The following is a 20,054-nucleotide window of genomic DNA, read 5'->3' as shown; positions in this document are numbered from 1 at the left end:
GCATGCATCATAAGATTTAGTACACACAGAGTTGCGTAACTAATTTCCTCCTACTCATTTACTGATTTTCAAATTCTCAGGAGAATACAGAGATAGCAAGGGCAGAGCATTCATCCTCCAAGACCACATTCGTCTACCTTAGTCGAGATGAGTAGCACTTTAAGTAGCCATGCTACTTTAAAGCAGATATGAGATAACATTCTTTTTGAGTAAATTCATGTTAAATATGAATGTAAATATTGTAAGTAAGGACCTAAATAGTGACAGTGTATTTTGAATTTTCCATCTGGGACTAACACAACATGGAATATCGACAATAAAAAGAAGTTGTTACCAAAAGTTGACTTAATTCTCACACACACAAAAAATCCTTCCTCTAAATATTGTATTTGAGTGTAACAGGATGCCGCCTAGGGGGGAACCACTGACCAATCTGGGAACATGGGGTGTGACACTTTCTGCAAAGCTGCATTCTGAATCATGTTGCCCATTTTTTATTAGACAATAACCAAATGAATTTTTGACTTTAAAGAAAAATCACATTTTGGATTTTAGCCAGACCAGATTGACGGAAACGTGAATATTGACCTGATGTCCCAGCAGTAACTAAATGTCAACAATCTACAGGTAGTTCTCAACATACATTTGACTTCCGAATATTCTGAGATAAGAATAAACGTGCAGCACTGTATCAGAGTATTGTCCTGCAGTTCCCCCTTATGCCACAACTTGCAGAGAGCAGCATCGCTACATTCAATTCCTCCTCTTGTTCATGTTTGTTGTCTCTCTGAGCAACTCAGCGCATCTGGCTTCATACCTTGGATACTTTACTGTTTATCATGGATGATAAGCAAAGGCTAGTGTAAATAGTGGTAGTGGTGACGATCTTTCTGATGGTAACTCTACCTCTCACCAACAATAATCCCCCCCTCCTGCTCTTCTTTGCTGTAAAGATAAGATTCATGCTGCAGTACCGTATAGTCAACAATTGACTGGCTGTTGTTGGATGCGCTTAAAAGGCTTGTCAGAGTTCCTTGAATTGTGTTGTTGTTCTTCTTTTCTTCGTGGATTACCTGGAATCTTCTTTCTGTGAGGCAACAGCGCTGCCTGCTTTGCCACCTCAATATAGACAAAATCATTTAATTTTTCTTCACTAAAATTAAAACCAAAATGCTTGACTTTTGGTCAACTAAAGAAAAAAAAATAAGCAACTGACAAGCAACTACGACTGAGATCAAAACAGCTGCCAAAATGAACACTGTTGCTATTAGGAGATGACGAATGTTGCTGAATAATGAATCTAATCTTCCAGATGAGGACCATTAAAATGTTAGAGGACTAAAATTAGGTGCAAGGATAACTTTTCATCTTAAATGAATGAAAATTATTTTAAAACATTTCATCGAAATATTTATTTGTTTCACATAATTTGTCAGCATTGCATTTTCCTTTTCATTCCTCATACATCTGATGTTTTTGGGTTTTTGAATGCTGCCAATGTGAAATATGTGATATAGTTTGTGAATATTGACTGAGACTGTTTCCATTTTGTTTTTATGTCTCTGCCAAAGGAGGCATCCTTATCTAAATGGGTTTGGTCCTCCCCATCTCCTAAAAAAACCCCTGGACAGAATTCAATTAAGTTCACATGTTTTGTTGGGGCCCTAAAGGTGTGTCAGTATCACTTTTATCAATTTCTTTGTTTTTACATGCATATTTGAAATTGGGTGATTTCCACGGCAGTTCGCTCATATTGTATTATCTGTCTTATCTGACGCATCCACATCAGCTCTATACAAATTTGCATTGTTTAATCTTCTACACCAAATGTCCAAAAACAGGTGGATGGACGATCTAGACTCCTTAAGTACATAAACCATTACTCTTCAGTAAAAGTTTATTTTTAAAAATAATGAATAAATATGGAAATAAATAAATATATAAATTCACTAAAATGTCTCAAAAGACAACCGCATCGGTGAATCATAGGCCTCAATCTCCACCCACCATCTCTGCTTGCACTTGTTGTCCAGTAAACAAAACACTCTCCGAAATTTTTGTTTCAAACTCTGAGAAATTCAACCTTGAAGTAATATTTTTTCAGCTCAAAGATTTGAGCTCGGATGTGAAAATCTACCCATGAAACATCTATGACTAGCAGATGCCAGCTTTAGTGTGGAACCGGCTGACACGAAACTGGATGTTGTTTAAGATCATACAGTAAGTAAGATCAGCGATGACATCACAATGTGATCACATCTTGATACCCAACCAGGTTTGTCTGGCAACAGCCTCCTTGGCGGTTTCTGTACATATTTGCAAACAGAAAGGCTTTGAATTGTGTATGGTCCAAATCTAGCTTGCTTGGTGTTTGTATGAATGTATTTGGGGAAGATTGTCTTATTCTTCAGAGAAGGAATGTGAAAACGAACACCCACATGGATGCAGGTCAATTTAGTCCAGATAAAACACAATAGAGGAACATAAACCTTTTGAAAAGGACATTTTTAGTGGGGCTTCAAGTTGCTGTTCATGCTACGTGTGACTGACTGTGTACTCTTCCTCATTTTCACTGCTCAAGCTTACAATATTTTTTCTTGCCCTCCCGGGCTTGACTGTGACTGTTAATGTGCAAGACAAGTCTTCATTTTGATAATCCATGAGTCCATGGTTCGCTCAGAGCAAAGTGGCCTCACTGTGAAATTTCCCCGCTGAGATTCTGCACATTTCTAACTCCCCTGGGGGAAAATGATGCTGCGTCTATAACGTATGATCTCAGTCCTCGTTGGAGGAACGTCAACATATTGGCCAAATTCAGACCCCTCAGCAGTCATGGCAACGTCACACACTCGTTTCATGCTCCCATGCAATTATTCTAACTCTCTGACTTACTTGTCTCTGACGTCTGACACTATCTCTTTCTCATTTTCTCATTATTCTCCAAGCACACACACACACACACACACACACACACACACACACACACACACACACACACACACACACACACACACACACACACACACACACACAAATGCATATAGAACATTGGCAAACTAAGTCCGTGTGGAGACTTTGCTTTGAGTAAAACTCAACAACATAAGCATGACTGACAATAAATTTGATGATCTCTCTCTTTCCCTCCACACACACCCTAACCCCCACACACAATCTAAATCAGGTGAGAGGCAAGGGAGACAACAAACAGGATTTCAGCTGTCAGATTGGAAGGCAAGGTGGAGGACATGTCAGTGATGATCATGAAAAGTTGATGCCCGACAACTTTGCAATGTTACATAATGGCCAGAGCCACAGAGAACACGTTCATGAATCATTTAGACTCAGCGTATATAAGACACACTTTGGCGAAAGTCTGTATGTGTAACTTCACCCATAATGGTTTCAGAAATGTCATCTACATGGAAATGTGGATGTTGAGGGAGCTTAGAATAGTCTTGTGGGAGCGACTGGTTTTCTGTCTCTCTTTGAGTGAAGCAGACAGCAAAACTTTGAGCCACGTGTAAATAATTGGGTTGCTTTTAAAGCACTAAGACATTTTTGTTCGTCCTTACTCCGTCTAGCGGGATGTTTACCTCAGTGGCTCTTCATGTTTTGACTGACAGCGGCTTAAGGTTGCATTTTCTCTCAGCAGCCCTTATGAATTAGATTTTGATGGAAAATAAAGGAATAAAAGCTAGTTTTCCAAGCTAATCACATCCCTCAGGAATCCCCCAGTGGATGATGTTTGCAATGAGTCCGCTTTGGCTTTTTCGTTAGGACTATGCACCATTATGTGCAGTTTTCTGCCATCAAAACTTTGCCAGATAATGGTTTTAGGATCAGCCTTATGACTGTGTTTGATGTCAAACTATGAGGGCTAATGGAAACTTCAAAGAGCTAGCTGGCTACTTTGATTCAGTGGCATCTCAATTTACATCATTGACTTCATGTTTGTGTGCCCTGTGCATTTTTTCCCACCACAAAGATTCTCAAGCTCACATTTGAAGCCCATCTGAGGAAATGAAAGAATGGGAATGCGCCCATGCTTCACTACAGGGTTTGCTGTTCATCAAAACAAATAGCAGCCCAAGGCATTGACTTCTAAAATCCCAGACAGAGTTACACACATACAGTGTATTAACCCACAAACGCATGTATATATGTACTGTTGATGCACACACATATTCACTCTCCTTCTGGTTTCCTCCACAGCTCCTGGGCATGGCCTTCTCCATGACTCTGTTCCATCACATCCACAGAACTGGGAAAAAGTATGACGCTTAGCCAAACGGGAGGAGGCACCCAGCAGAGAGGAGAAGCCTGATGGGATGAGACTCTGATTTAAGCACCCCTATCCTCCCAGCCCCTTCACTTTAGAGCACTCTTTAGAGCATCATTTGCCTCACTCCTCCTCCTAAACCTCCTGTAAGGACTTCAGCTGTTTCCCGGTCTGGTCCACTCTTTCTGTTCACCATTCATTTTGCCAAAGAGTAACACAATATGGAGGAGAAGGGACACCTACTTTTGGCAATGAAGAGAATCCCATTGGTTGTCACTTCTCTTGCTTACATTAGTAGTTTATTGTATCTTTTTTGCTTGGACTAACAATTTGCTTGGAGGAAGGAAAGACTTTGAGACAATGAATACTAATGCCCACACACCCCACTCTGAGTCAAAGAGAACATATAAAACTGAGCAGCTGCAGCACAACAGGTCTTTTTTTTTTTGAGTGGAGTTTTTTCCTGATGTTTATTAAATTCAGACTCCATTTTCACTTGTATGGCATGCTAGTTTTCTAATTAACTGATTTACCTTTGAGGTTGAAATGTCAGGTGTCTACATCTTGTCCTGTATTTTTCTGTAAGTATGTCACTGACGCTTGTGTGGTTTGTAAGTGTAAGTGCAATGAGCTCTCAAACATGCCGTTTATGTGTGCCCGTGTGTGTGTGCCCGTGTGTGTGTGTGTGTGTGTGTGTGTGCGTGTGCGTGTGCGTGTGCATGTTGTTGAGGGATAGGTTGATGTGATACTTCTCCGGAGGGGCGCAGACATGTCAGAGAGCTGTTTAATGTAATCCATGATTCATGATTCTTTCATTGGGTTGTTGAAGTTCAGATAAAGTACGTGGGACAGAGGAACGCCATGTAAGCACAAGAATTGTCTGCGAATTTCTTTGATACCAAATTCTGCAGTATCTTCTGAATTATACATTGTACATACTGCATAAATCTGCCTGCAAACAAAACACACACACACACACACACACTCTAGTGCCATGCAGCAGCGTTATTTCCATTCCCTGTGCGACAATACAAATGGTGTAAAATTGCTGTTTGTTAGGACAATGCCATGGCTGTCTGGGAGAAAGTCCTTCTTTGAGAATGCTGACTGAATTGTGTGTGTGTCCGTTTGTGGGTCTGTTATATCACATTGTCCAAACTGCAGTGAAAGAAAAAAACAGTCCATTAAAGCACAGCAAACACAGGGCATGGAGGGCAAATACAGAAGCGCCACACTGCCTCCCTACTGATATCAGTCGTGTTAGCAGAGATGGCGGGAGAACTCTTCCTTTGTGTTTTTGAGATCTCGTCCATTTGCTCTGCCTTCCCCGTTCTGTCCTGCTCTGGCCTTGAACTACAAGTCTCCGTCCTATTTTTTTTCCACACCCAGTGTTCTTCATGCATGTCAGAAAACAATGACCCTCCACGTGTTAACAAGATACCTCTGCTGACATTCCTGTTCATCACAAGATGACACCCGTGGTTTGCAACTTCACCCACTCTATGGAAGCTTACAGTCCAAACGCAGGCTAGGCCTGATAGAGGGTGAATTTAATTGTCTCCATACAGCAAAATATTGTCCAAGTGGTTCCCTATCCTAACGCTGTGTAACTAAAAAATTGATGATTAACACCACAAAATAAAGTTTTCAAATGTGAAGTAAGGAAGATGAATTCAGGAGTCTCACTGCCTGAGGGGAAATAAGTGCTCCATGGTCTGGTGGAACAGGAGCACATTCTGTATTTTTTTCCCTGCTGCCAGCAAAGTGAACAGAGGCTGTGGTTGGGGGGGTGGGGGGGTTGGGATTGTCTATCTTAAGTGTCCTGTCCCCGCAGAACATGTCTGTTTACCACAGATTCACAGCAGGGGGCCAGAGTTCACTGTTTCCTCTTTAACACTCTGCATCACTTTTGGTGACTTAAAGCAGATACCCCCCCCAGAGTGTGCTCATAAGAAGCGGCAGTGTAAAGTACCAGCTTGCTGTTAAAGGAGCATTTAAGAGATGATCATTTGATTGTGATTTGATTGTCATTATGATGACACTGTAGTCACCAATGCAAACGCCGAGGTCTCCAACAAGGTGATAAACCAACCTTCAACTGCGCGTAAGTCAGGATTTCAACCTGAATGGCTCTTACTTCATACACCAAACAGAATGTAATTGTCAAAATGTCATGTACATAATGAAATGCATTGGTTTCAAAGGATGCGTCTGTCAACACTCGCATCCAACATGGTGGATGGCAGAAAGTTTTGACAAAAAGTACGGCTATGGTAGAAAAGTTTGTGACAATGTACCTGGTAATTTAAAGAGCAATAAAATTCTGCTCAAGGAGCTGCTATGGATCCCAGCTTATCCACTGCCAACTTTTGCAGTCTTGCTTGAATTTGTTGCTACAATGCCCCATCCATTTCCAGCTGTACGGCCTTGTTTCCTGTTTCTAAGCTCCCAGTAAAATGTGCATATACAGACAGCAATGGAGGCATGGCCCTTGTCCATATCTGTTTTAAGTGTAAGGAGCAGGAATGAGCTTTATAAATCTCACTCAGTAGGCTCTCAGATGTTTTCGACCAATAGATGAAATTCTAATCGTCATTCACACCTTTGTTTATCTTCAATAAGATCTGCTCATTAAAGGGTATGCGCATAATCAATATGATTGATCATGTTTGTCAAGCTGATATCCAGACTGAACTGCTGTGATGCTTCATTTCAATGCCCGTTTGCTGTTTTCTGCATGGGAGGAGGTTTTAAATTGTCTTCGATCCGCCGTGCGAGATGCAAAAATGTCCTCGTCACTCATGGTCTTTACTTGCAGACAAAGAACAACAACAACCTTTCTTTGTCCCACAATGAGGAAATTCATATTTCACTTGCCACAATGCAATTTTTTCTTTACATACCAATAGGCCTGAATCTTTCTCGCTCTCTCTCTCCCTCCCCCCTCCCTCCCTATATGGATGCAGGGGAGAGATGTTGAAATGATGGCAACCAAGTGGCGGGGGCTTGGGAACACGTAGGTGCTTCCACCTTTGCTTCCCAGGTCCCCTATGGACTGAGTTATTGCCACTTCATCACAGGAAATGTCCTTACTAGCTCAGAAAACACGGTACCATAATTTACTATACACCCCATCAGATTGGGATTGATGTCAGACATAGCCTTATTCTCTGTTTCTAACATGGGCAGACATGCCCTCATTGATCCATTTGGCTTGTTTTTGGCAGTATACAAGAGTTGATCTGTTATAAAGGGAGGACACAAATCTCTTTTTTAGTCTTTTTTTTTTTTTTGATGGGGGGGTCTATAATTAGGCTCTTCCCTGCTCATCAGAGTCATTTTTAGAAACGGGACCGCATTCGTAGAACACACAGTAGTATTATCACTTCAGTGGAAACAAGACTCATGGTTACATCTACAACATGAAAACATTGAGATGGAATCATCTTTTAACCGGTGACGATGTGATCAATTATTTGCTGTTGTTGTGAAATCAGATCAGAGTGAGTTTTGTTCTCCATCAATGGTGGAGCTTGAGCCACAGCTGCTGCAGGAGTCAACAGATGATGCATCAAGTAAAACAACTACTACTGAGAATCACTAATTATACTGTCTTTCTATTTGTGTCACCCAAAGTCATCCTGTTTTTCTTTTTATTGGGTTAGTAATAACTTAATCGGAGACAGTTTTACGGAGGGGGTATTAGGCATCAATAGATTTGGGCTTTGATGCACAGCAATCCTGCTGCCTGATTCACTTCCATTCCCCCGTATGCTCAAACTCGTGTTGTTGTCTCCACGGGGGTGAACTGACAGGCGCTGATGTACAGGGCAGGCATGAGTGGTCACATCTCTGCTTCGTTGCTTTCACAAACTCTCCACATCCCTTATTTACTGCCTCACTCTGGAGGCACATACAGCCAGTAGCAGCAGCGACATTAAAGAAATACAGCTGTGCTTTCTGGACGCCTCATTGCAGCTGTGAGGTATGTGTTGCACTGACAGGGGTTATAAGCAAAATGACCATAACTGTCCTGTAGTAACTGTACTGTCAGGCTGTTCTCTAAGCTTATAGCAAGCAGAATATTCAGCTATATGGCTTTGCTTTACATAGGATGAAACACAGATCCTGAAATCAAATGAAAAACCCTGATTTATATTGAATTCTCCAGATTTGGCGCCATATTTCAGAGATCCAGCCTGCCAACATAAAGTCTTTGCTTTGACTAATCTTTTCCAGTCCATGTGAACTCCTTGAGTTTCTCCACATCACCAAGGTTTAGCGATTTTGAGAAAATGTAGGGAATGAATGCTTGTTTTTAATAAAATATGTTAAACAATGTTATTTTTGTACATTCGTTGTCACTATTTTATTATTTGGTTCTATACAATATAGTGTTGTTTTTTCATTAGAAGCACTTAATACTGTCCAGCAGTTTTTTGTTTTTTGTCTTTGCAGCGTTTTATTACAAGGTGAAAGAAAGGACTTTGTGTCTTAACATTGCTACGGACAGATGAAGTGTTTTGTCAGAACTGAAATGGAGGGAATTGTCAAAGCATCTGGGAAACATACTACATAGTTTTCATTACTTTCATCAAACTGGGACAAGTTGGTGTAATCAGATGTATGTCTTTTAAAACATTACGCTCTCAGTCATGTCACCACAGCATATTAATCAGCCTGTATGTTAGGCTCAGACGTAGATATGCAAATTTTTACAACTGATGTTGCTTACATATACTTTAGCTCTGCCACGTTAGACTTTACATCACTTAACAGCAGTTTAATTCCCTAACAACCCTCAATTAACCTGTGAAAGGAATCCTGCATCCATTGCTAGGAACAGAATGACATGTAGATGTGTGGATTTGTTATGATTTTATTTGACATTTACATCTTTTGTGAATTGATTTTTTTTTTTTTTTGGGGGGGGGGGGGTACTCCCAGTCAGCCGCAGAGACAATGATATAAAGTAAATATGCGCACAGAGTAATTGGGTTTTGTCTGCTGTGAAGACATTAGAGAGGCAGAAACTGTGTTTTTGCCACCTTTGACATTATTTTTGCAATCTCCCCCTAATCCCCCCCCCATGCTGAAGATGAATATCTGAGCAGTGAAAATGTCTGCTCTACAAAAATTGTGTGTTTGTTATGTGGCACTATCTGATACTTGCCAGCCTCGTCCTGTGGAGTTTTCTGCTACACGTGAAAGCACTCTGAATATATATATATATATATATATATATATATATATATATATATATAGTATATATCTTTAGTAGATGATGCACTACCTTCTCTTTATTCTCTAAAGCAACTATTTTTTAAATAAAGGAAAACGTATCACAAAATCCCCTGATACGGTATGCTCATTGCCTTTCATGTTTAATGACTTGATGCTCATGATGTATTCTCTTTTTGTGTCATTGTCAATTATACAGGCAACATTTACGCTGTTTGATGTAAATTTTGGAACGGTTGAAAGGCGGGACTTGGCATGAAAAGCAAAGAGAAGTGGTGCCACAACAGATCCCATGGTGTACTGAATGAAAGAGTGGCGTTTCTGTTATTTTTTGAAAAAAATAATAAAACCTGGGGGACTGTTGCCTTAAAGACGCTGACATGAGCTAATGCGAATTGGGCTGTGGAGCAGATGCTTTTTTTTTTCTTTTTCTTTTTTTTTAAAGAGAATTTGAAAGTGGGAACCATTCCCAATTTGTCTTGTGTTTTGACAGTATGGAATGAGGAGCAGAGTATTTTTGTAGAGAGATTTATCCTGTTTTTGAACCTAATTGTTATCAAATCCATGTTTATTAGTGAGATTTATTGTGCCATTCCATCCTGGCTTTTTGTTTTGCATCACTGTTCCTTCTATGCAAAACTATGACCTATTTTAGCCTTTGTACAGTTCATTTTGTATGAGTGATGTGTAATGAAATAAAGAGAGCAGAATCAACTGTGGATACCCCCCCTAATTTGCATCCTAAATCGAACTCATTACCTGAATTTGAATGAATGTTGATTTTTCCCCACACAGCATTATTCAGCTTGTTAACCTGCAGTCAAACTGATATGCAAGTTGTTTGTGTTCTGTTTTGTTCTCAATCTGTCATGTTTTGTTGAGTAAACGCTTTCTGTTTAACTGCTGGCAATGAGGTTTTTGGTCTTTGTCATTGTACAGTCACAAATACTGCATCAGGCGAACTTTTGTATTAGTCTCTCAACAAAAATATAAAAGCAATCTTCTTTGCTCCTCTTTTAAAAACTTAAGTAAAAGTTTAACATGTTTTCATGCAGGCAAAATACTGCCTCAGACTTTTGGTGAATTTGTGAAAGTCCAAGTCAGTCAGCTCTGATCCTGTGCCAGGATAATCCAGGGGTGGAATATCAAGATGCTGATTTAATTACATGATCATCATCACAGATGTGCCTAGAGCTGGAAGAGTTATTTCATCACAGCAAGCGAATATTACAGATGCCTTCAAAATTACATCTGTTAACCCATCTCAGTAGCATCTCTTCAGAATTAAGTGGGTTTCAAAATTTTATTTTGTGTGACTCACTATTGCTTGTGCGAGAGGGCCGTGTATATCCAAAATGGTACCCCAGCCTCTGCTGGATTTAGCTAAACATTGAAATTCCAGTTCTGGTCCATCTTCTCCAGTCCACACGCTGCGACACAGCCTTAGTTAGTCAATGTCGTCCATCAGATTGGGTTACATCATTGTTTGTCTCAGCAGAAAATAGAACAGCAGTTACACATTCTACTAGGCCATATTAAGTTAGCCATGCATTTAATTCCATATATTCCCCCACAGCTTTATTTCCAGGTTTTCCGATTAAAAATACAGGTCAGTGCTGCTAAACAAGTAGAAAAGCCTTTAATTTTTCCGGAACGAAGCAGCACACCCACTCAACTCCATCTGTCTCTTCATGGATGATGCTCCATCTAAAGGTATCGGCGATTCTTTTTTCCCCCTCAAGACCAGTAATTACCATGTGACTGATCTCCATTGTTTTCTGAGATTTATCCTTTTTTCGTTCTGTATGAGATTCATTCTGGGACTGTCACATGTAGACACATCATTGTACACAGCAGAATAGCACTACAATGCAACAACCAAGCAGTCATTACATCCATCATGAATAAGCACAATTTCAACTACAACGGGTATCACAGTTTCATTACATTTTCTCAAATAACACCAAGTTATCCTGACGACTGCAGTCACAAATGTGTTTATTCCACTCAGTGGCAGCCTTCTCTAGTAGAGCACCCTAGCTCCTCCTTCCTAATTTGACCAGATAGACCCTTCATGTAAAGTATTTACTGATCGCAACGAAAAAAATAAAATGTGAGGTTCAGGAATGGTTTGAAGAACAAAAATGCCACCAAATGTCTTCTCAAGATCTCAAATCAAGCAACGGTAGGCTGAGGCCCCATTTTGTGACCTAGAGGACTTAAAAATTATCTGCTGCTATTGTCTCGGTGTCAGATAGTGCAACACAATGTTAGAGGTTCTATGGAGCTATTTTGGTGGGAAAAGTGAAAACCACAAAATAGTAGGCAGGGCTGTTATGTAATATCTAATTGGTCTATAAGTCCTCTTGATACTTAAGGCTACAGTCTTAAGCATGAAGACTGGTGGTTGTCTGCTTTTGTTATCCCAGAGAAAGTGAAAGTTTAACTAATCCTTTCAAAGTACAAACAATAAAATGTACAAGTGCGTAGGGACGATTAAGATGTGTAAGTATACGAATGGAATTTTAGCTCATCTAAAAAAAAGGCATCAGTTTCATTAAGTCTTCATGTATCTCTGGGATTGCCTGAGGGACTAGTTGTCCTTCTGTCAGTCCACAGGAGACAAATGAAGTGATGGAAAATCTAGAGGAAAAAAAAATCCACTGTAATTAAGTATTCACACACAGCATCCTCATCACCAAGGACAGTTCATACTACATTTCTGAATTATGAGCTAGTGTTGGAAGGAGAGCCAGCAGTGAATATTTTACATATTCATAGTAAATTTATATTTAAGTGACATTTTTTTATTTTATGATCTCTCAGGACAAGGAGAATAAATAGTATTTGTCATATTTCTGACTGTCAATTTTGCCAGTGTATCAATTGAGTTTTAACTTTCAGTTGATGATATTTTACTTCTTCATACTTTAGAGTCCATTTGTCTTTGCCTTAGCTTAGTCATCCTGCTCTGTTTTGCAGGAAAGTCTCTGTGAGCTTCAGACTCCTAGGCTTCCCAATCCAACGGCAGCATTCTGACTTATCGTCAGAGCTTTGTAGATCATTCAGCTGCAGTCAGCCAGAGATATTTTTGTGTAATCTGACCCACCTGCCTACATAGACAGTTCTGGGTTCTACCAGCGTGGTGGGGCTGCGTCACAGCCCCATGTTCCCCTTTTTTTAGCCAGCCTGAAACCCCTACTGCGAACAAACAACACCCTCCTCTGGGATTCACATGGCAAGAGCGAATCTGCGAGGTGGGGCTGGATCTCAGGACTGTTTTGAAATTAAACTCACCACAGCTCTACTGTACATGAAAACACCATCGAACAATGGACAGGAAACTGAACCTGAGTCGGGCTGAGACATTCTCCTTTGTCAACCCCTGGATCAGATATTTTCTCTTCTTCTTCAGCTTCTTGTTTTGGGTGAGTAAAGTTACAACTGCTGAAGGATTTTCTTCATTAAGTTGCTTTGGTGTCCCAACATGCATTCTTTAGTATACCTGAACACATAAATGGCCAGCTATCAGTGGGTGTAACATTTGCATAGAATACGGAGCTATTAAAAGTCAAAGCCGAGATAAAATGAAAAAGTAGCATATAAATAATGTACAATTCTCAAACAGTAGGTTATTCAGCTCCTTCTAATATCAGCAGCGCCCGGCCTGCCCCTACTGTCTATTTTAAGGTTCCTCTAGTTATATATGGACACTGCGACTGTTCATACATCACTGGAAAAATGTTAGGGGGGTGAGTTCTTATTGAATCAGTAGATCACTGACTCATATTGAACTACAAAACTCTGCAAGCCTGAGTAAGTGTCAAATAATACAAAGTTGTTTCCAAAAAAAACAACAAATTGGGATGTTGTTATTGTCTTTTACAAATTCTAATCAATTCATTAGATTCCCATTTTGAATTTGATCCTGGCAACAACAAAAAAAGTGATAAAGTTTAGATAAGCTAAAAGAGAACACCTGGTTAATGAGATAAATGAGGTTAATAAAACTTGATGGGGTGTAAAAATCACATCCCGGAGAGGCAGAATCTCTCTGAAGCAAAGATACGACAAACTGCAATGGCAACTAATGCAACAATTTAAGAACAATGTTGTTTTTATCCCCTATAGTCACATTATCATTAAAAGTGATTGACACTATCATTAATACCTTTACACATATCATTAAAATGATCTGATTCTAACTACATTACTATGTTAAGTACAACTCCATCATTTCCCTGTACCTCACGTTTTTCCAGTGAAGAGTGAAGTACAGTGCCTTCCAGTGTTTAGAGCCAATCAGCAATAACAGCAGCCCCAACCGTCTGGCCTGTGTTGACTTTGTTTATCCGGCACAGGCTCAGAAGTGAACACTGCAGCCCTAATCCGTCAGGCCTTTGTGCTCACGTCCCCATGGCTCAATTCAGCCGGCTTTCACCTAGGCACACAATCTGCAGGGAGAAGCCTGGTTCATCCTTTTCAAAAGCCTGAAAACAGAACTGGAATATATTCAGTGTGGGTGTGGGTGTGTGTCTGTTGCAAATGCAGAATGCCACCCAGTCACACAAGGCGGCAACCTGACAGCTGAAGTTTCAGGTGTGTCACTCAAGCACAATGGAAAAAATTCTTTTAAAAAACTGCTTTCCAAATATTTAAAAACCACATTTCCATGGAATACTATGTGCATCGCTGATGTTGTTCTGTGTCCGCTGATCTGTTACCAGGGCAGAAGAATCATTCAAAAATGTGACGGAGACAAAAATACACCAGTGGAAAATTAAAACTGGCTGATGGATAAAAAAAAATTTTGAAAGGTGTCGAAGGCTGCCGAATGGAAATCAAACCTCTTTCATAGCAGATTATGCCATGGACATGGATCCTTATGACATCCAGAGATCTAAAACAGGCTTTCTAGGCAGGAACAAAACACAACCATGCTTGTAAAGGCTGAACAAAATGCTTTTTTAAAAAAATAAAGGAAGTAAAAATAGGCCTGTGCATTGATACCAATTAACAATGGAGAAACTGAATCCGGAGCCTGGAAGTGAAAGTGAAGGCAGACTGTCTGGTGAACAATTTAATTGAAACGATTGAAATAATCCAGAAAAGATGGGAAACTGGTGTTGACATACAGTAATAGCCGACAGTTTAAGTGGATGGAAATTCTGTTTTCATGTATTTCTCACTCTCCTTGCTATTTAACTGTCTTCTGTTCAGGTGAACTTACAACCCTTAGCAACTTTACTCATCCTTACAGAGCAACACAACTTAAAGCACACACTGCTGTGAGTGTCTGCATGTTGTCACTGTTTGGAGACCTCATTAAACGAGACACTCTTTGCTTCATCCACTGCATGCACAGTGTGGGCTGCCAACATCTCTTTTAGGCTCGATATTTTACCCAGCAGGAGCCTTTTTTTGCTCCTCTAACATTTTCTTGTTTAAGCACAGTGCAGGTCTTCTAACAAACATCATTTCTTTTTTTTCCCTTTCTGTAATTTTTTTTCATCTCTATCTCTGCCCTTTTTTATGACTTTTTTTTTTTTTTAATAGAATCCACTCAAAGGGAATACGGAAAACACTGCTCAGTCAGCCGTGGATGGATAAGGATGTTATCTAACTTTCTAACCGGGGTCAAATTGGACCCAAACAGGGAGATATATAAAAAAGTTCTCAGTTGTAAAGCTGAATTTTGTTTTTGAAATTACAGGTGGACTTAGTTTGCCAGACAAATAATTTCAGACTCAAATGTTCTAGAACGATGCCCTCAAGATTCAGATGATTAAAGCCAAGGTCCATATGTTTTGGAATTTTTCTGCTGGTGACATCCATCTGTCTGTTTACATAAACACATAAAACTGATGTGGTTCGCCACAGGTGCTTTGTATAGTCATCACCCATCTGTTCAGAACTGAAAACCACAAATTAGCATACAGCACGAAAAATAGCAATTTACTATAACTGGTGGATTTTCTTGCTTTTACTGTTGCTGATTAAGAAAGAAAAGTGATGTGACGTGAATAACTAATTCCTAAATTCCCCAGAGAGAACGCCCACCAAAAAAGGATCACTTAAGTTCTGTCTATCTTTCTAATCAAAAAAAAAAAAAGCATGTTTTTAAGAGTTGACTGTTCTTTTTTGAAGGGCCAGGCTGGGTAACGTAAATTTTAAAAAATAAAATTGTTGGGTTTTTAATTGTGTGTTATACAAAATAAATAAAACAGAATACAGACCCTCAGCCATACACCTGGTTGGGGTTTTAATTAGCTTACATCCAAGAGAAACTTATTCAACTCTTGTGACTGTTTGATTGCATTGTTTTATTGTTGAACTTTCTTTTCTACTCCAGGTTTTCTCCTTGTTGATTGTTGCAATTGGGGTGTATGCTAAAGTACAGAAGGCTACAGGTACATCCTCAACACAATTTCCGAACACTGTTGTTGCATCTATTCAGCCCTTTTGCAAGATGCGTTTATGGTCTCTTTTTATTGCCTACGAAGCAGAATTGTATCATGCTTAGTCGGTTTTTAGCTCTTCCCTTATTTTACCTGGTTTCATTATTTTGACATTCAATTTGTAGTCTACAGTTAATGGACAACAAAGAGGATTAACTTGTGCTCATTCCCATGACTATACCTTTGCATACTGTATAAACCTCAACAGATCATCGCTGTTTTAAGGAGAATGAAATTGGCAGGTATTCGAATATGATGGGAAAATGTAGGACTTGCTTAAATAAAGGTCAGAGGACTAAAAACAGATTACAGATTCGCACCATGAGGCGCACTGGACTATAAGCCCCACATTCAATGAATGGCCTATTTTAAAACTTTTTTCACATATAATTATGGCGCACTGAATTACAAGGTGCGCCTTATTATAAGGGGCACTTTCAATGAATGGTCTATTTTAAAACTGTTTTTACCAGTATAGAATAGGGCACACAGCATTATAAGGTGCATAGAATAGAAACTGTGGTTGCGTTATGCATCCCCTAGATTGAGCTGCACTAAAGAGATTGAATTCACGAGTCTGCAGCCTTTTCTCAGATTTCAGCAGTCAAGTCAAAGCAGCCAAAAGGTGCCTGGCATGGTACAATTGATTTGAAAATGTAGTTGACACCTGAAACAGCAGGCAACTGTGGAGGGAGATGCAGCTTAGACTAGTGTGTTCTGTCTGGGCTGCTGACCAGATAGGCAACAGTGTGGCGGTTGAGGTTACGGCTGAAAGCTGAGAACTCATCTGAGAACTCATTTTCAATGAATGATCTACTTTAAAACTTTTTTCATGTGTAAGACGCACTGGATTATAAGGCGCACTGTCGGTTTTTGAGAAAATTAAAGACTTTTATGTTCGCCTTATAGTGCGGAAAATACTGTGAAAGAAGCAAAGAAAATAGAAAACAACATGATTCCTAACAAGAGTTATTGTGTTCCTGTGTTTTTACCAGACACGGTGCGAGACACATTCTTCATTGACCCAGCAGTCATCTTAATAGTGGTGGGAGTGGTCATGTTCTTCATCACTTTCTGCGGTTGCATTGGAGCCCTCAGAGAGAACATTCGTCTCCTCAAGACAGTAACACACACTTTACTAATACTGGCGTTGTGCTTGTTCCTGATTTGAGTGAAAACTGAGAGTCAGGAATGATCCTGTATTTATCAGATTAGAATTTTATTGATGTCTCTCTCTTTTTTTTTTTTAATTTTACTTTAGTTCTCCTTCAGCCTGACATTGGTCTTCCTCAGCCAGATGGTCATAGCAATCCTGGGTTTCTTCTACTCTGATCAGGTACTTGTCCTTCATTTATCTTACCCTGTACTGTACTTCTGTGTGCTGGCTTGAACTTTTTATAAAATTAAATCACTAAGGTCACAGTTGGTCACCAAATTCTCACATATTACGGTTCAACATTTAACCATCAATACTCCTAAGGTCCAATGAAATTCATTCCAAACTTTTGAACATTGTGTGCATTTACACATGGACATCCTCCCACCAAGGGAATGCCAGATCACTGTCTGAATTATACAACATACACAGAAAAATGTAAATGGAACCACATGGACCAGAACTGAAAATCTGTGTTTGAGCGGTTGTCTGTAAGTCAAGAAAAAATAACGACTTCGGTATGTTCCTGCAGACTGCCAAAAAAAAAAGAAGAAATATCCCATTTCTGTCACTGCTGGTGCATCAGTTTAAAATGGCCAAAGGAAAATACTTCCCCCTTTTCTACAACTTGGGTCTTATTTTCCTTGTTTTGGACATGATGTGTGAAAACAGAAGTGTATTCTCAGGATAAGCAAGAAGTAGGTTTTTGCCCAAACCTCCAGATCATGCAAAGGAACAAAAGGCTATTATCCTCACACTGTAATCTACAATGAAAATGGATATGCCACCTACACAACAGCTGGAAAAACTTACTGTGTACAAAAAAATCATTAAATGAAAACAACTTTGGGACATTTTGTTCTTCTTTATAATGCTGTGAAAGATACCAGGTTGACTGTAATATCAACAAATTAAATTACAAAGGGATGGAAAATTCATGATCTTACACCACTATGCATAAACATACATTGCATCATTCATGCAGAAACATTTTTAGATGTGGCACTGAGGTAATATGCAACTGAGGAAATAGACATCCAGATTCATAAAGCTTTATTAATGAAAGCGTTTAGGTAGTATAACCTAGCAGCAATTCCTGGTTTTATGCTGAACTGAAAAAAAGAAATTGGTATGTAAAATAGTATAGCGCATCATTTCATAATCACTAAAACGTTTTGAATGTGTTGTCTTGTATTAAAAATGTTGCATTTTTTGGAGGGGGTTCCTCTGAATTAATTTAAGAATACTCTTTTGAAAAATTACATCATTCATCTCAAGAAACACAAACCTTGAAGTTGCACAAAATACTGGATCCATAATATCTTCCAGATAATCCTGAAAATCTCAGCTCTTCATCTCCCTAGGGTTTAAACACCATTGGAATTCATTTAAAAATGTTGGTTGTCTTGCTTTCAGTCCAACATAAAACAATGGTGATCTCATGACCACATCTAAAAGTAAAGCCCACCATCATACTAGCGTGTAATGGAGATTCTCAATGGAAATGGGTTGCTAAAATATCTGCCGGCTCGAGGAGTGAGAGTGGAAGGAGATGGGAATGTGGGTGGAATTGGCAAATCAACTGCAAACACATTAGGAGGGTAGGATGAAGGCTACGGTTGGATGCTCTGGTCATGTGATGGCGAAAGGAGGCAAAGCCCTGTGGCATCTGGTAGGTAAGTGGGGAATATATTTGAATGTGTTCGAGAATGTGGGACTGTGGACAGACAGATCGGCTGTGATGGAAATCATTCTGTAATGCCACGTCTGATCCTCTGGTCAGGTGGAGATTAGTAAATGAATGTGTTTGTGTGTGAGAGCAGGCAATCCACTTGGTGCCTGCATGAATGTATTGTATTAGTATGTGCACTTCTCTATATTGCTCTCACATAAGACCCCACTGATGGATTCAGAGGTTACAGGGAAGGGGAGGATCACTTGCCTATTTAACATCTCATTACAGATTCACTTTGGAACAAAAACAGAACAACTAATGGTGGCAAGAAGCAACAACATCGGTATCTGGTGATGAGCTGCCCCGTGACTGATGATGTCTCTTGTGTTCTCTGGTAGCGTTTGGACTGCCTGCTGCTAAACAGAGCATTTTAACAACCCTTGAGGCATCTGCCTTGCTAAATGATTCAAAATCTTTGGCATTTCAAAGTGGAACCAAATGTTCCATTTCAACAGATCTCTTGAAGGAGATTTCACCGCTAATGTCATGGGGAGGTGTCGGTTCCAAAGCCTAAGAGCATATGGAAAGACAAAACAAAAATTAGTGCTTGACGAAAAAAATTGTGGGGTATATCATTGCCACAGTACAAACATAACCTTTAGGATGGATTGTAATACAAACAATTCAGAGAGTGATTAGCAAAATGCTCCCAGAACTTAATTCAAACTTAATGAAATTTTAAAGTTCAGCAGCTTATTAGCAAACAACGTGCCTATTAGCAATATTACATTGAGCTCACGCTGTAGAAACACGAGTGTCATTGTTGTTATGAAGATTTAAATACCTTTTAAATTATTTAAATATGAAAAACAATATTTATGAAAAAGGGCTTACACTGAAAAAAAATATAACAATGCAGTTTTAACGTATGATGACATATATGCCAGGTTAGAGGGTTAGGGGTTGGGGTTTTGGGGTTAGAGGGTTAGGGGTTGGGGTTTTGGTTAGGGGTAGGGTTAGGGGTTAGGCTTAGGTTTAGGGTTAGGTACAGTAAAATACGTAGTTCCTTAAAAGGAACTACGAAGTGCACTGGCACATGGGGCCTGGGAGTGGGGTCACTTTAAAATGCCATGAATTAAATCAGGAGTTAAAAAGGATTCAAATCAATTAGAATCAATTAAAATTAGGGGAAAGGAAAAGAAAAGTTAGGGGAATAAGGAAAAACTGGGGCAAGTGAGGTAAAAT

General features: G+C 39.5%; 2 protein-coding genes across 4 annotated transcripts in view; both read left to right on the top strand.

Moving 5' to 3' along the window:
• tspan9a (tetraspanin 9a) overlaps positions 1-6,049 on the top strand; it is a 167,146-nt gene extending 161,097 nt beyond the window's left edge. For all 3 annotated transcript variants that reach the window (XM_068313446.1, XM_068313445.1, XM_068313444.1), the window contains one exon: positions 4,213-6,049. In XM_068313446.1, the coding sequence (XP_068169547.1) occupies positions 4,213-4,284 (72 nt within the window). In that variant the 3' untranslated portion in view covers positions 4,285-6,049. The remainder of the gene's footprint in view (positions 1-4,212) is intronic.
• Positions 6,050-12,723: 6,674 nt separating this feature from the next.
• The window catches only part of tspan33b (tetraspanin 33b), a 16,415-nt gene continuing 9,084 nt past the window's right edge, over positions 12,724-20,054 (top strand). Inside the window, exons 1-4 of the mRNA XM_068313967.1 lie at positions 12,724-12,948; positions 15,873-15,930; positions 16,974-17,101; positions 17,240-17,314. Coding sequence (XP_068170068.1) covers positions 12,853-12,948; positions 15,873-15,930; positions 16,974-17,101; positions 17,240-17,314 — 357 coding nt within the window. The 5' untranslated portion in view covers positions 12,724-12,852. The remainder of the gene's footprint in view (positions 12,949-15,872; positions 15,931-16,973; positions 17,102-17,239; positions 17,315-20,054) is intronic.

This window comes from Antennarius striatus, chromosome 4 (assembly GCF_040054535.1).
Source record: "Antennarius striatus isolate MH-2024 chromosome 4, ASM4005453v1, whole genome shotgun sequence".
Lineage (NCBI taxonomy): Eukaryota > Metazoa > Chordata > Actinopteri > Lophiiformes > Antennariidae > Antennarius > Antennarius striatus.
This window is presented reverse-complemented; position numbering and strand designations above follow the sequence as displayed.